The 17877-nt window shown below is 39.5% G+C and overlaps 1 protein-coding gene across 6 annotated transcripts in view; it reads left to right on the top strand.

The window, feature by feature from the left end:
• The window catches only part of LOC112466133 (E3 ubiquitin-protein ligase TRIM9), a 100728-nt gene that overhangs the window by 75436 nt on the left and 7415 nt on the right, over positions 1-17877 (top strand). For 4 of the 6 annotated variants that reach the window (XR_003042106.1, XM_025034041.1, XM_025034039.1 and 1 more), the window contains 4 exons: positions 1922-2017; positions 2749-3142; positions 4859-4891; positions 15190-15362. Coding sequence is in view for 5 of the 6 variants with exons in the window: in XM_025034041.1 (XP_024889809.1) it covers positions 1922-2017; positions 2749-3142; positions 4859-4891; positions 15190-15362 (696 nt within the window). In the remaining variant the exon portion in view is untranslated. The remainder of the gene's footprint in view (positions 1-1921; positions 2018-2748; positions 3143-4858; positions 4892-15189; positions 15363-17877) is intronic. The other 2 variants (XM_025034043.1, XM_025034040.1) reach the window with 1 other exon arrangement.

The raw sequence follows: 17877 nt of genomic DNA, 5'->3' as shown, positions 1-17877 counted from the left end.
GACGGCGACGACGACTGTCGCAGTGACGGTGATTAAATCGCGCGGACAGTATCGGTACCGGCGGACTCGCGGCGATTCCCGCGTTCTTTCTCGCCCTCCGCGAGACGCGACCTCGTCCCCGTTGGCGAAGGAAACGATATCCCCGTTCCCGACGTTCCCGTGGCGAGGCGATGTGTGTTGACGTGCGCGAGTAAGACCACCTCTCCCCGCGTATCGTCCTTATCCCGTTTTCGCGAACGAGGGACCCGCGCGGGTGGATCGTCTTCTGGAGTAGCAACGACGAGAACGACGTGTGTGCGCGCGGCCACGACGGCGACGTGCGACGGCGACGTACGACGTGTAGCACCCCCGCGGCCTTCGTTTCGTCCGAGTATATCTGTGCGAGACAATATACAGCTTAGTGCACTAATAAGATGGATACGAAAACGCGTGATTTACTTCGTGAATCTATAATAATCTGTATACTATAAGATTTAACGAAAACCTTTATGGTTTTGAAGTTCAGGACACTGTAGGTTTAACCGCTGTTAATGTGCCTAATTTATTCAGTCCTTTCCCTGCAATTATAGCACGTTTGACACTGAGTGGCATTCTTTTAGTTACGACTAAGTTTGCCTTGTAAGCTTTATCAATTTATAAATTGATAAAGCTTACAAGGCAATTTATAAATTGATAAAGCTTAAGGTTTATCAATTTATATATTAAGTTTAATTAGTTAACTGCGAACGGTTTCTGTTTTATTATATTGTAAAAGAGACGTGAATAAATTACTTTCTATAAAAATACTACAGTAATTTTATCATATATATGTAATCTTTTATTTTACCTTGACCACGAGTAATATACAACCTTATTTCATATATATATTTATATACATTAATAAGGTTGTATTATTCGTTTAATGCAAGTAGAAAATAAACGTAAAGCAATAATGCATAAAATTATATTAACCTTACTATTTGGATAAATGAACCAGATTGCAGTTTTTCATCGAACAAAAAGTCTGGTTACATTAATGAGATATTGTCATCGTATTACAATCAAACGTTTTGTTGTTCTAATCCAATTTTGTCCGGTTACTTCAACCAGAATGCGACTAACTAAATTTGTCTGGTTATTTTAATAAAAATTATGGATCGTTCATTTCTCACCAAACAGTCAGGTTGTTTCAACCAGATTTCCAATTATTTCAACCAAATTTTTTTTTCCGTGTAGTTTTATTAACATTTCCGAATGGAAAATAATATCTTGAATTCTGTTTATATCGTACAGTACATCAAGGAACGCTAAAATCAAACATGTTTGTCTACAATATATCTTGAGTTTGGTTCTCGAGATTTTCTCGAGGAGAAATAACGCTTGTTCTCTCTTTCCACAACGAAAGAAGAGCACTTTGTGTCGTTATTGAACAAACAACGATATGTACTTAATACGAGCTCGTTCACGAAAGCGTGACTACGCCTATGTACGGTACCGCTCAATATACAAACTCTCTACATACGGGAACTGTTTATTCATCGGAACCAGTGTGACATATCGATCCAACATTGAACGCTTGTGCTGTACATAATTCGTCTTCATTAGTCCCTAGTACCTCTCTACCTACTAATGTACAGTTTATAGGAATATAATCTCTATTTTGCGTCATACACAAAACGCATATATTGTTTGCAATAAATTAATATTTGTGTAAACTAAATACGTAACCTTATACATATATTTTAAATACACATTATACAATATATGTTAATATATATTTCAATACATATTGTATAATTTAAGTTTTTTTTTGTAAGAAAGACGAGGGGTTTTTTGGTTCATATCTTTAGTCGCGCAAACGCGTCCGCACGTATCACGTATCCAAATCCCTCTCGAAGTACCGCCACGTTCCCTCACGTGTCGTGAATTTCTGCTGTTACAGACGGAGCTGTCGCAGAATCTGCAGCAGCTGTCGGAGAGGGCCCGCTCGACGACGGAGTTCATTCAAAGGCTCAAAGGAATGACGGATAAAGTACATGTGAGTATATGCGCGCCTTTGGCGCCCGTTTTAAATTCCGTGTCGACGGGCGCGTCAACGCGATACGGTGCCGTGAAATTGCGAAAAGATATGGCGTTAATTACATCAGCTCTCTCCGCGGGATAGAATACCGGCGTGGATTTATCTTTGATGGCCGAAGGGACAATTCGAATGTACAAAGGGTATCCGGATAGCTTACAACCTAAACCGATCGGGCTTCAAAAACACTGACGCAGATGAGATTTCTTTTGACATAGCCTTTTATTTTTCCTTTCTTTACAAAGGATGTGCGTATCAATGAATTTGATATTGGATTTCTCACATAATATCTGTACAAGCATTGTCTTCTAGTTTCGTATATGCTTAGGTATATATGTGTGCATGTGCGGAAATATAAAAAAAATTTATGTGTGCGATTATTAAAAAAAAACATACTTATTCTAAAAAAAGTTGTCATTATATTTTTATAAGAATTCTTACAAATTTTATCATTTTTCCAAAGAGGTAAAAAACAAGTTTTATAACGACAAGTATTATTGTGAATACAATAGTAGGTCATAATTTCTTCTACATCAAGCGTGTTCCATTTTCTTTAGAGAGAATTTGTTCCAGAATTTTGTCGCGCACAGAAGATTTTATATATATACATATATATATATATAAAAGTAATATCGTGTAAGATATTTCTCGAAACCATAATTACAAAGCGGATCAATCACTGTCCATTCCAGGAGGAATGCGTGGCGCTCGAGGAGGAGGTCGAGGACCGGGTGACGAACCTGGTGAGTTTGCTGCAGGCAAGAAAATCACGGTTGATCGAAGCCGCTCGGCAGACCAGGGAGGCCAGGGTGCGCTCGCTGCGAGACCAAGTGACGCGTTGCGCCACGCATTTGCAGACGACCACGGCGTTGCTCACGTTCTGCATCGAGGCGCTGAAGGAGACCGACAGCGCGGCGTTCCTGCAGATCGGCGGCATGCTGTCGGTCCGCGCGGCGACGGCCGCCGGCTCCTGGGGCGGTGCCGAGGGCGTGCAGGAGATCGCTCGTCTGCCGTTGCTGGATCTCACCCTGGACGACAAGCCGCTGCGCCGCGCCATCGATCAGCTCACCTTCGTCCAACTCAAACGTGAGTCCGCCGTGATGGGGGGAGGAGGCGAATGCGGTTTACACGGTCGCGTGCGATATCGGTGTGTGCGAGCGTAGATTGAACCTAACCGGCGATCCATCCGACGATGATCGTGAATATATCTCACGGACGGGTTTGGGTTTCCCGATAGTAACTACATCGCATTAAGACGAAAATGAGAAATGGCATGAATTTTTATCCGCGACGTATACGTCGAAATAAATGAACTTTTTGCACGCTATCATTCCCGTTTGACAGATTAGACTTGTATAACGCGACGGACAAAATTCGAAAAAAGAAATTGAATATAAAATTTTAATAAATGTATACGTACTTGGACGAGTGAGAAACTTCATCTTTTTACAATTTTGACTAAATAAAATGTTCCGGGATAACCAGTAGAACTTTGCTTTGTATTATTGATTTCGTTGCACTTCCAAAGTATCAGTTAATTAATTGCTACGGAACTCACAATCAGTCAAAGTATATCGTAGGATCTACCGCGTGTACTAGAGAGGAAATTACTCAGGAGCCAACGCGATTAGAACTAACGAACAGATAATTTCGTTGTAGAAACACGTATATAGTTTGATAAACAAGACACATTCCATTCTCTGAAATATATGCTCATTTAAGATGTCTACACGTAACATTCTATAACTTAGCGTTATGAGTAAAGCTAAAGAACTGCAACGACAATAAAATTATCTGTTAAAATCAGGAGATTAAAAAGATTTTACTTAAGGAGAGGGACACCTTCGTTAAATAATCTTTCACATTATTTTTCATTTAATCACGTAGCGTGTTTTAATAATTTAATAATTTCGTTAACAATTTTGTTAATAATTTCGCAAACATTTTGCGGAGAAGTCTTTTTAATCTCATTTTCTGACAATTCGCCGCAACAATCTCGGTTGAATAAATTAGATATTCCTCTGCTATAACGCCTGAGATAGCTCGCAAAAACATCTCGTTGGCTTCTTATCCTCGTCGGGGAAACTCATCCGTTTGGTTCGTTACGCGAACTGAATCGTTCGCGACGGCTCGCCGAATTCTAGCTCGCATTGCGTACTTATGTTACGTGCCCGATAAAGCAACGGGCGTAAAAGCGGCGTATAAACTCGTTCGAAAGACGCCTTCGTGCACGCTTAATTGACTCGTATAGACTCCTCGTTCCGCGACTACCTCGGGGGTTCGGGGGGGGGGGGGGGGGATTTAGGGGATTTATCTTTACGGAGCCCCGCGCTGATCGCGCAACTTTGTGCGCAGTCTTGTGCTCGTTGATAGTCGTTTTACCTCTCAAATGGGCGAAACGGAGGTTACACACGCCAGTATAAGCTTCGACTTTCTCGTTATTGCGTAACTCCTGAAACGCCTAGCGACGACAATTAGAGTTTTGTTATGTATAGATATTGAAATTAGCTGCAACGCTCTAGATCTTGCAATATACATCTCTTTATTAATTAATTTTGAAATATCAGACTCGATAATAGTCGCGTGAAAGGAACGATAATATATTTTACGCGGGATACTATAAATCCCACGAACGCGCAAATTAACAGAGAGTAAAAAAAAATCAGAGTCAGAGTAATATCCGGATAGAAGACAACTTTCGAGCGAGTTTTGTTTGACGTTAATGCTCTTTTGCATGTTATACGTAAGTGGATGCCAATATTTTCACCGATTATAAATCACTCTCCTGTGTGTTGGACGCAGCGTCAGAGGGGGAAGAACGATTTCCTACAGCAGGTAAAGGAAACCCAATAGTAAACGCAATCGTATAGACTTATAGACATATATTATATAGCGATACGGAAAAGGAAAACGAGAGGAGGAAACAATAATTAAGAGAGATGAAGGAGGCGTCAATCTCACCCGCCAAAGTCGTCTAGACGGCTGGGAGATGACGAAGCCGGGGGGGGGAGATGGAAGTCGAGCAGGAGGGCGGGGGGGTCCGCTTAATAATTTTACGTAGCCTGCGGGGGTGGTTCCTTTAAGCATGCCTCCTTGCTCGCGCCATATAGCTTTGCCGTACGCTAAAACGTTTCAAAAGCGGATTAATTAGGTACCGCACGGCTTTGCAGTAACTGCTGTAACGATCTGGAGGTATTAACTCGTTACAAGGAGACATCCTCTCCTTACCGCTCGCTGGGTATACACGGGGCTCTCCGTTACACGGATACCGGATGTTACACGGGGCCGATGTCGAGTCGGGAAACGTTAATCGCGTCTGATTAACGTGTTTACGGATGTATGGATAACTTAATAACGTATACGGGTTAGAAGCACGGGGAGTCACGTTAAGGCAGACGTAGCTCGAAATTTGATTCACCCGGGTGGTAAATAAAATTATCGATTTCGTCAACTCAATTTGACGATAGAATCAACTCAGAATTGGTCAAAGCACCCGTCGTTATAATTAAGGACCGCGCGGGCGAGAAACACGCTCTTATACTCGCTCATTATTTTAACAAATTTGCAACCGCACGTTTCTGATTGAAATTAGGAAAGGAGAGTTAATGAAATACAAATCTGTTTAATGAAACCTGATAAACGACTAACCGTCGAGATAGGTGTAAACTCGCTTCTCTCTATCGAGACATTTCACTTTCGTGCAGTCTTGATACAAATCGTACGGTGATATCCGAAAGTTTCTTCATTACGCACAGTTTGCTCGTCAAAGAGCGGCGCGCCTCGGTTCGTTAAAATCTGCGATCGGCAGTCACACGGAATTTCATTTACTTAACCCGGCTTTGCAAATAGCGGGAATGTGCCCCGTGGAAACTTTCAAGTTCACGATAAATTCCGCGTAAAGTTTTGCAACGAAATCACTCGAGCGTTTTGTGGAATCTAACGAATGTAATACATTAGAAAAGTATATGCACATTTCGTTGGGTGACGAGTTTCTTGTTTCTTCTTCCTTTAAACGACATGTAATATTTCACAAGGTCAATAACTATTATTTTTTTCTTTTCAGTTTCTTAAGAAATTTTATATTTTATTTTATTTTATTTATGTTTTATTTTATTTTATTTTATTTAAAATTTACAAGAAATTGGAAAGTCGAAGACTGAGAAATGAAAATAATGTATACTTATCATTAATTAACTATCGTTAATTAACAAATTTAGTTTGCACGAAGCTGTGGAACGAAAATTGGAATGAAAATTGGAAAATTTACGATCGTAATTGTAACAGCTGTTTAACAGCTTACAACGACGGTGAACGAGCAAAGTAAAAATGCGAAATTCATTTTCGTATTTTACGAGGCCGTTATGTGCGCGCGCCCGGCGCCATTTCGATTTCGGCGGAGCGAACTTAATCGAACATAAAAATTCTGTCATATTGAGACGAGGGAGAGACAAGAAATCGAAGATGAACGACGATGAATCGTCGATATTCCCGCGAACAGGTGCTTCGCATTCTTAAATTTCGACTTTATTGCGGCGTGCGATATCTCGAGTTTTATGACACGAAAAATTGCTGGATTTCTCGGGCCGCCACTAAATCTCGTTATTATCTGCTCCCGTGATTTTAAAGGCGACCGGGCTATTCTGAAATTAAAAGTTTGTCGCGGAATTCGTGCGTCTCATCGTATTTCGTTTTATAACTCAATGCTTAAAGCTGCATGTTAAAGTAATACGTTCGATTTCTAATTTTGTACCTCATAATTAAAGATCGATATAACGTTCACTCACGATCAATTCCACGCACCGTCAACCGCGTTGAACTCTAAAAGCCCCTTTTTACTTGTCTCTTATTAATTTCATTATCAAAAGTCCCTTATTTATTCGATTATTATAAATGCTAAGCAGTTAGTTATGTTTTTTATTTATTTACAAATATTCACGCGTTATGTGCTTCCTGTTTAAGAACTCTTGCACGTATTACAAACTAGCTGTTATTCCACATTTAATGTACATCGAATATTTATATGTAATAAATAATTTAAGTAATTAGAGATAATATTTTATTTAATATGTCAAATATGAAATAACCATCAATTTATGATGCGTGAATATTTAAACAAAAAACAGGCTTTTCGAATACCTATATGTTCCATTAATGCCCGTTTTCACCAACATCGTTTAACTTGAACCTTAGTTTAATTCACTCTTTGGGAGCTTTCCAGCAAGCGACACAAGTCAACACAAGCATCGTTCTATCTTTCTTTTTTGGTAATAAGTAACAAAGATAAAACGATACTTGTGTCGACTTGTGTCGCTTGCTGGAAAGCTCCCTCCTTTGTTTCTAAGTCCGGTTGACTGTTAGAAAGAGACAAAGAGAATTGAACTAAGGTTCAAGTTAAACGACGTTGGTAAAAATGGGCATAAGCGTTCAAATTCACGCACTTTTAATCCCATGTGTACAAACTACAGACACGGTATTGTTATACATATTTATTGATTGATAATGTAAATTAAAAGATGTAGATTATTTATTTAATTGCTTACAAGCTATTTTTTTGAATTATTTGTTACTTATTCCATATTAAAATATGCAATGAATTTATGCAGAATTATAAATTGTATTTTGAATCGAAAAGTCGAATATCGTATAGTATAACGATCAATTTTATCGCTTGCACGTGTTGCCTAAAAGTTCAAAGAGTCAAAAGACATCTTGAATCAAACACTAATTAACAGGACATTTTATTTTTTTATTTTTACAGCATAAAAAAATCAAGATGACAAGATCAGGTGTTTTCAATTTTGAAACTGAGGTAGTCTGCAGCATTACAAATATTTCTATTGCACGTTATTGAAATTTATAGCTGCATGACATTTGACTACCTCGAAAGAGGAGAACTATATTATGGAGTAAGTATTCCTGTTTAAAATATTTTTACGCTTACTACTCTCGGGACAGGACTATTCTGTCACAAATGTTCATACAATAACGCTGACATTGAATTTTGTATGGGCAATTAATATATAGTATTGCCCACACCAAACCAGATAAAAAGTGCGTAATTTGAATGTCTAATCAATTACAATTTGCACTTTTATAATTTGTGGACGCCTGTTGGAGAGAATGAAACGTAAGGTTGTAAATGATGTCCATGATGATTCTCCAAATTTCTCCAGACCAGACTACCGCAGTTTCAAAATTGAAAACACCTGATCTTGTCATTTTTGATTTTTCCAAAAATACAGTCGCGACTTTGCGAATACCAAGTAGTATGTGCCCAATTCGACTCTTATTGTTAGTTAAAGCTATCGATGAGGGCAATGAGTATTTTTGCTGAATTTGTTTATATACTTTGTTGACGCGACCAGACGCTCGCGAGAAAGCGCGTTTGCCCGTGGCTAATTAGCGTAGTGCCGTGCTGCCATCTTGGTAGGGGCACACGCGGCCATCACAATAGAGTTGCATCCACGCGCGGCAAAAAGGAAATTATAAATATTTATGATTTTAACGCATTTATTTATTAGAAGATAGTTCTCTTGCTAAAAAATATTAAAATATGACTAACATCTTCGCGAAGAAGCGGATGCATATTCGCAATCAGTGGCCTCAATCCCAGACAGCACGCATGTCTAAATGACATCATAATCATGTCCTTTCAACATCTTTTAGACGCGTGCGTGTTGTGATTACTGTAAATGTAACAGGAATGTAAAATGAAAATTTCTTTTCTTTGTTCATCGCGAGATTTAGCGGAGAATGAATATCGATAGTGTTATTCTTGTGCTTCTTGTAAAGTTTAACGTCAATTTTCATGATATTTCTTGCACTTTGACGCTTAATATTCTTCCTATTTAGCCCAATAGATTTCTTTCCACTATAGATAAAAAAGGAGGGCGAAGAATCGGTCTAGACATCCGGCGGAAAATTAAACGCGGGCTTGTCGCGGACGAGGCTGACGACCGTACAATGCGACGTTAATGTCCCGTACGTATGTCTCGCCGAGATAACATGGGTAAACGGGAATTCTACCTCCTCGACGCTGGCAGATTAATTCGCTCATTAATTTATGCGCCTGCGATGCTGTAATCGCGCTCTATCGTCAACGACCGTTCTTTTAACAAAAACAACAGTGTTTCTCTTAGCAACCAAGTTCTATAGTTATCATATATCGACCGAAGCTCTTAATGCGAATATTTTATTCAAAAGACGTATAATTAAGTTTCTCTATATATAGAGATAGAAAAGAATGGGATATTACATAATGTCATAAAACAAACGTAATATTATTCAGAAATATTTTTGGTCAGAAAAGATAAACTGATTTATTCTTTCGTATTTAATATTTATTTAAAGTCTAGTTTTTTTCTTATTAAAAAAATTTTTACTTTTTATTTAAATTATTAATTCAGAATCTCTTTTCTCTATAATATGTTATACATATATAATGAACTTTATAACGACTTCGAAAAGTTAATCATTTAAATAAGAAGTAAAGATTTTAATAAACTTCATAAGTCAAGTCTGCTAGTTTCTCTTTTCTTTTCATCTTATATTGTAACTTTTATCATAATTACTAGAAAGAAATATGTGAGGAAATAAATACATCCATCTGCGAATGTAATGTAAAGAAAAGGAATTATCGCACCGTATCGAAGTCAAATCAAAAGTACAGGTAATCGAGGATTGTCAAGAGTTTGAAAGAAGCGAGGAAACTCCGTCTTTTGAACAAACAGTTGTCTCGCGTTTCCAGAAACGAAACTGCCGAAGCGAACGTGATTATTTCAAGAATGCTTCTGCGCTCGGAGTGAAGCGTGAAAGATCGTCTTCAGCGAACTTCGTCAAGATCACTGTCGAGTCTCGCGAGAAGACCATTTTTCGCCGAGTCGAGAACCGTCCATATCCTCCGCGAAGTTTATTTTCACCTGTCGCTAAGTTTTATCAGCGAGATATATTTCGCACGCGATACATTTTAACGGGCTATCGGCGCATTCTTCGCTTCGTCATGATTCTCTCTCTCTCTCCCTCTCTCTCTCTCTCTCTCTTTTTCTTTCTCTCTCTTTCTCTTTCTCTCTTTCAACGTATAACCCTTATCGGTTCACTCTTTTTCCACGTTTTCCTCACAAAGAGAACAGAATGAACGAGAGAGAAAGGGAGAGAGAGAGACTCTGTATGTATCGGATATCGGCGCGGTGTGGCGCGGCGCGTCTCGCGCTGTTCGATAAATCATTCCGATATGGGCATAAAGTTTCGCCGGTGTGTCGATTCACGTCGGACCCCATTGTAAAGCTGTAAAAAGAGGGCGGCCGTAACAGTTTTTTTTATCCGCGTACGTTGTTTCCACGCGTCTCTGTCGAAGAGAGCGCCGCTCCTTCGAAAGCGGAGATCTTCGAGTCACTCGCGTGCACCTGTCCTGCCCATTAATTCCCGCTTTTACGAGCGCACCCTCGTAAAAGGCGGATGATCGATATTTCGCTCGCTGTGTTTCCTTCACGACTCTTTTAGCCGGCTTTAATTGACGCCGCGCGCCGCGCCGCGGTGTAACCGTTACACTTCGCGCTTCGTCCGGATTCTTGTCGTTATTGGGTCGGATCGTAAAACGTTACGGATCTCAGTATCGGTGTACCGAGTTTGTTAATTCGTCCAAATTTAATTAAACGTTGATAATAATCATTTTAGGTAATATTTACTGCTCCGTTAGGAAGCGTATTAGAAAATATATACCTATATGTTGGAGACGATATCGAAAGAAGTAATAATAAATAACTGTCCAGGCTGGCTATACGATACCTATAGAGATTACGGACTCGCACGTTGATAGCGCCGTTGTAAAATCCGACGAAATCCGGGATAATCGATAGTAAATGTCGACGACATAGAGCGACGGAGCGTGGTGCAATGGAATTTACCGTGCGAACGGCTTCATCGAGGTTCCATGTCGGATTACACGAGTTTTTGGATCGCGATAAGCGGGTGAAACAGCGAAGTGAGTTTATTCTACGCCACGTCGTTATTTTTCCTATTTGACATAAACGACTTTTCTCTCTTCGATTTTTCGTCACGTCGCATGTCACGCGAATTATGCGATCTCCCACTTAACATATATCGTCCCGAGAATTAAATCTCGAACTCTTACTCCATGACTTCAGATAAAATAATCTCCTTGTTATGTTTTTCTTATTTCATTTTTTTTTGTATTTTTATACTACCAAAGTTATTAGTTCCATTAAACTTTCGAATCACCCCGCGGTATTTAAACGAACGTCGTTATTTATAACTTCCCGCTCATTCGACGTGTTCAAATGGAAAGTAATGTTTCTTTTTTGTTTGCCATTTAACTGGAAATGAAATATGAAATGATAAATGTTTCTCAAGACGATCTTAATTTGGATTAAAGCTCTGGCGGTGTGACGCCGAACATAGTTATGTAACGTCGGTGCCATTAGCCTAATTTCATAATGCGAATGCCGCAGGGACCTTAGAGCACTCGTGCCATAGAGCGAAACGGCTCTCTCCAAGGATACTCAGCTGAACTCTCCGTGACGATTCGCTATTAAGCACGAAGCCAGTTAATTATGCATACACGTGTTAAGTCTTCCTTGACGTTGCAAGTAGGCGAAACATTATTCCTAGTATTCTGCGTCTGTACATATATATATGAAATAGAGTTAATCTATAAACTTTAGACTACAACCTCTCGAAACTCACTTCCGTCGACTACAAGTGATTTCTCAAATCTGAATTTTAAGCAATATAATTTTACAATATAATTTGTTTACCGAGAATCCTTTTACTATTAAAGACTTTTCGCGTCGCGATACAACGGAACATTCAATATTTTGAAATAAAATTGAATCTGTCTTATTGCACTATATATTGGTCATTTTTTTATTTCTTTTTATGTATCGCAGTACGTTTGTTCAAATTCCCATAGTTCCACACAAAAATTGCATTTTTTTAATCCCACGCGTGAAATAATATTTCCCTGCAATGTACAAAAGATATTATCTTTTGTACGGAAAAATACGATTTTTCCTACGTCATATGTGTTGAAAAAACGTATTAAGTTTCGTACATCATTGAATTCACGAGTCAATTTCGCCCGAAATCGGAAAGATGATTAGTTTTGCGCGGAATCGCACAGCTTCCACGGCTTTTTTATTCCAGAAAATTATGGAAGAGAATACTTTTTCATCTACATGAATGCGTGGGACGCCATTGAAATTCCGCTTTTCGTTCTGCGAAAAAAAATACATGCACTTTTTATCAACGATTTCAATCGCTATCGATCATTGACTCGTCTATCTTTTTATTCATTACAGAAAGCAGATTTTATCTGATTTATAATCAAAATTGAGCAGTTATATAATTTCCATCGTGGGCTATATCGCAAAAGTAAAAAGTAAAAATTGATCTCGAATTGGCGGAAGAAATTGTCACTAAAAAGAGTAAATGCGGTAGAGACGGCGATGCCCCGTACAACACAATTTTGTCAAAAAGCTCGATCGCGGTTTTTGTGACTCAACAGTATCCACCAACGCACGTGGCAAAAAGGCCATCGCGGGTAACTTTCGGGACGCACGTCTCTTTTTATCCGACTGCACATCGCGACGTGTTTGCCAAATCTCGGCCTTTCCCGTCTTTCGCCTTTTTGGCGCGTGTTTACTCCCCGGTCGCGGGCGGCGACCGTCCGATCGGGTTATGCTGCCGGCGCATCCCGAATCGACGACCGAAACGGACGGGAAGTCGACGGGCACCGTGTCGTGCGAGCACGTTTTCGAGAGATAAGTTTGCGCGAAACCGCATGCCGCCAGCGGGCAACGGGCACCGAGAGGAAATGCTTTTGGTTTATTAGCATGCCAACAAGTTTACCGACGAGCCGACGACCCGCGTCCGCGACGCGACGGGGTCGGCAGCAGCGAGCTTCCACTGAAAGCCAGATAATTGCATGTAGAAGCATCAACGATCGCCTACAGCGGTAACGCTCTTGAAAGCGGACTATCTCTAACATTTGCGCGGTCCGTTAATGAACGCCCGGTCCAACGTGATTAGTATCGCCCCGAACGATCGCTCTTTTACGGCGAAAGCAACGCGGAGAGCATTCTAGATTTATCAAATGAATTAATGTAATCTCCCGCGAGAAGAAATGCTTCACGCCTCAAGAAGAATACTGTCGCGATTTAAAAAATTTCGGTTTTGAGTTAAATCCATAAAAAGTAAAATGTTACCTACACGGAGAGAATTTTTTGTTACATTTCACCGTTAAATTTACTTCAAACTTGGGACAACTTGGCAACCAAGGAATTTTTAAAATATACAAAAGACATTTTACAAACAACGTGATAAAAATTACCATGGCAAGTTAGATTGGGTAAATTTTGAAAAATTATTGAAATTTTATAGATATATTTTAGTAAAATTAATCAAACATATTTTATATTTTAATGTAATAGATATTAAGATCTTTTTTTTATGGTAGATATTAATCAGAATAGCTCGCATAAAATTCTTGGTGGTACATGTCCTAACTACCATGATTTCAGGGTAAATTTTAAGAGAAAATTCTCTCCGTGTACGTGTTGCAATAGCCTCACAAGTCTATTATACATATGCGCAAATCCGCTATACAGGGTAGAAGTATCGTTATTCATTTAAACAGTATAAGTTTTATTGTAACAGAATATCGTAATTGTAATTGCGTTAGTTATCTTACACTTTAAAAAAATTATGTTAAATTAGTTTTTTCTCTCTTCTGAAAATTGTGAATTTGTGACTGCAGTATTCTTCTCGGAGTGCGATATGTATATGGCGTATTAGGATCTTTTACTGCAGTACTTTACTTGAAACAAAACTTGGTGGACATTTAAAATATTTATTTTATACTGTAATATTGCAACTTCAAGAGAAATTAATATTGGCTACTAATTTTGCTAGGTTCCAATACGAAGGATCATTTCGATTTCAGCGTTCTGTCGAGGAATTTATACGTTATGTTCCGATTGATTTGACAAATTGAGATATGGCGCTCTGCATCGGCAGCTCAATACATTTCTGCGGGACAGAAATCTGGATAGCGCCGCTGTAATTTCCGCGGCTTCAACTTTGTACCCTAGACATTGCAGTCAGAGTCGAATAGAATCGTGCGGTCGCGCGGCAACGACCAAGTTCCGTCCGTCGTTAGGAAACTCGCGGCAAATTCGGCAGTCCGAAGCCTGTTTAAATCGTGAAATTATTGCTGCCGAAGGTCATCATCGGCAAACCGACTTCCAGGCAAATCGGATTGGAGCTAAATACCCAGCGCGTTTTCAATTCATATTATATCGAAGTTAACTGGCGGTAATTAAAACTCTGTCAAATGAAATCGTCAATGTGTGTGAATTTACTTTACTTTCTTCACGATGTTTTTAATTCACGATTTTATATCAATTTATTACATATACAAATATGTGTTATTACATACCTATACATATACGCACACTCGTCATAATTTTATCGGAGATTTTTCTTTTTCCCATTCATTTTATTTTAATCTATTTGCATGACAACTTTCCACTTATTTATATAAGCTTATTCACTTGTAAAATGATTTACAAGCAAACTTTGTTGGCTGGAAATCTCCGAAGTTAAATGCCTTTACCTCAATCCTTTCGTTACGAAAATACGAAATGTTTAGTTACTTACCCGAGGAACTTCTTAAGTGTGTACAAAGTTTTACCGAAGTAGAAAATTTCAGTATTGGAAGCTTCCGTCCTTAAGCAAGTACAACTAATTTATAGTCTGCTTATAATTTTATTTTTACGAGACAACTTCAAAGTAACTGTGTCTACTTTTCCGTCACACGAGCGAAGTGTTCTTTACGTTACCGCATTAGAAGAGTTTTCAAATTAATCAAAGAAAAATCTCAAATTTTATTTATCTTCATATATTCAATACAACAATTAATATCTCGAATTATCGCGATTACTGCAAATTATCGTTGTTAGAATTAATTCCAAACTCCCCAAGGGATCGGGGAGGCTCGTGCGCCCTCAAAAGATATCATATCTATAAACATTACTTTACTCCCGCGTTTCCATGCAACGCTGACAATTACAATAACGCGGAGCGCTGTTAAACCGTCTCGACGTACGCATTTCCAGCACCCGGAGCGCCTTTACTGATCCCCGAAGAGTGTAGCGCCGAGAACAACAGCGTCACCGTTGCCTGGCAGCCGCCACCTGGCCACGGAATTATGGGCTGCGCCGGACAGAGGGGCCCCGCCATCGAGGGATATCTCTTGGAGCTGGACGACGGCTGCGGCGGAGAGTTCAGGGTGAGTAAACATCTCCGTATATCCCGAAGAAAATTGTACTCCCCTCGTATATGTGTCGGCGAGAGAGAAGACTACGCTATCGTATACGCTAAGCTCGGATCTCTCGGAGGCTTTCTCGAGATCGCCCGCGAATTTTTCGATGACACTTCACTCGTCGGACCCTCCATCGTTCTCGTTTCTTTGCCGACGCGACGTCCGGTTCCGGTGTTTCTTCGTCGCGTCTTCTCTCCTTCGGCCGTATCATCCCGCGACGACGGCGATACGACTTTACCCCAACAATGGGGGACACTTCGACGTTCTCACGATGTCTTCCGTGGAATTGTTCTCCGATCCGACGCGGACGAGATGATACCGAGAGAGAGAGAGAGACCCGCTGGCATTAAATAATATTTGACGTCTGTTATTTCTCCCACGGAAATCTTGAAAAGCAACGCGTCAATTTTCTCGTGGTAAATATTTTTTCCCAAGTGTCCCGTAACTTCTCTTCCGGACACGATTTCTTTTGAAAGCAGAATGGAGAAACGGATTTGTGATTGTTTAAACGGATAAGAATTTATTCTGCTTTTAAAAGGAACCGAATTACAAAGAGAAGTTACAAAACTTGGAAAAAATATTTACCGATTGTTATATATGAAAATTAACATGATTTAATTCAACAGTTTTAATAAAATATTATTGAAAAGTGATACTAATTTTATTGGACGTGGGAGACTGTCCATCAGGTTCTATATCTCGAAAAGTTAAGACGAGATTTTCTCGCTCAGATAAAAGGAAGTTACTCGTAGCGTAAAAATAGTATAAAAAGAAGGACGAGTTGCACGAACGTGGCAGGAAACTCTAAAAGAATCGTTGTGTATGTTGAACTAAACGTGACGGTGTAACCCGAGGGAAAAGAGATGTAAGTTTGTCTGTGAAATGCATTCGTTAAAATTCTACAGTAGCTTTCTTGTCGGCTAATTTTTAAATTTTTAGTTCCATTGCACACATTACTTGCACATGTGCAAAATTGGTTGCCAGAATCTCCTCTAAAAACCGAAAATACTCTCTTGATCTTCCAAATTTAATAGCTATTATTTTATTAACCAAGAGAGATTTAAATACAATTTTTTTTAAACTTTCTAATATTATCATGTCAAACATTTGTTCGTTATTATTTCTGGGCTATGATATGCACACAAAAATGACCATATATAATTTTATCGTCGTCGTTCAGCTTTGCTTCACGTTTCATTTGCTACAATTTTCGTCCCATACAATAATATATGTATATTACACGCAATGGACCTCAAAATGAATCTTATATGAGGAGTGATTCCCGGATACGAGCGTTTAATAAAACTTTACGGGGGGTGAGACGTATAAAAATCCGCCTTTCAATTTATCGAAGGATAATACCGGCCATATCGGCCGACATGACATCGAAGCGCGAAGGGGATCAGAAAAAACGTCAGGATCATAAAAGCCCTCTTTGTTGAGAATTTGTCCCTCCGCGCCGCGAAATGAATATTAATGCCGATCGTCCGTAAAGTTTATTTTTTTTTCCGTACAGATTTTTGTTACGGTACGTTGTACCGGAACGAATCGCTCGCGCGCGGAATACCATGGTCTTCGTGAAGGGTCGGCCACGTATCCATTCGGAGCGCGTTTCCGGATCAGCGAGGTCGTTCGTCGCATTTATTCTCGGACCGGTCTCCACTCCGGTCGGACTCGAAACGCCGTCTTTCGCGTTTTATTGATCGTAAACGCGGGTGGCAGCGGGCACCCTGAAACGCGATTACCGCTAATAATTCAGCCTAAGTAGCGCGCGTGAGCCGTGTCATAAAAGACGGTATTAAAAGGCAGCCTCGTGGAGCGCGAATTCGTGGGCGCGAGTTTGAAAAATTTGGAGATTAGCGCGCCGAATAAAGGCAGTTTAATGGCGCCTACATTAATTCATTTGGCGGCGTCCTAAATGGGCGATAATATCTCCGATTGTCTGATAAGAAAATTGTACGTGGTTTATAAGAGTTTGAATCTAACTTTTTTTTTTTAAGCCAGTATGTCATACGTGAATTAAGAAACGGTTTGTGAACTAAACTTTTTTCTCTGGTAAATGAAGATTCGGTATTCGGTATTGAGAGCGTTAATTGAAGTCTATAACTCTCCAAGATTCCGGGCTTACAGTGAGAAATGAGCGATCCTCTTGGGGCGATGGCAATTATTAATTGCTCCCAGCGATATCGTCCCGTTCATTAGAAGTTTTTATCAAATGACGGCAGTTCGAACCGTCGTTTGCCACATAATCCACGATATTAATGTGAGGCAATTTAACGGCGGTCGTAGAGTATTATAGGGTTTTGTCTTTTGCCAACGTAAGCGGAAATAAAATTGCACGAAGTGAAAGAGAGAATAATATTATAAAGCTTAGCATTTTTACACGGAATTATTTTAATATTATTGGATTTAATTCTTTCAAATATTTGTGTGCCACGCGACATAAATTAAAGCTCATTTAAGTTAGAAAAATTAAATATGT

This window comes from Temnothorax curvispinosus, unplaced genomic scaffold (assembly GCF_003070985.1).
Source record: "Temnothorax curvispinosus isolate PA1 unplaced genomic scaffold, ASM307098v1 QBEX01015898.1, whole genome shotgun sequence".
Taxonomy (NCBI): Eukaryota; Metazoa; Arthropoda; class Insecta; order Hymenoptera; family Formicidae; genus Temnothorax; species Temnothorax curvispinosus.
The sequence above is the reverse complement of the archived record's forward strand: the minus strand, read 5'-3'. Positions and strand labels throughout refer to the sequence as shown.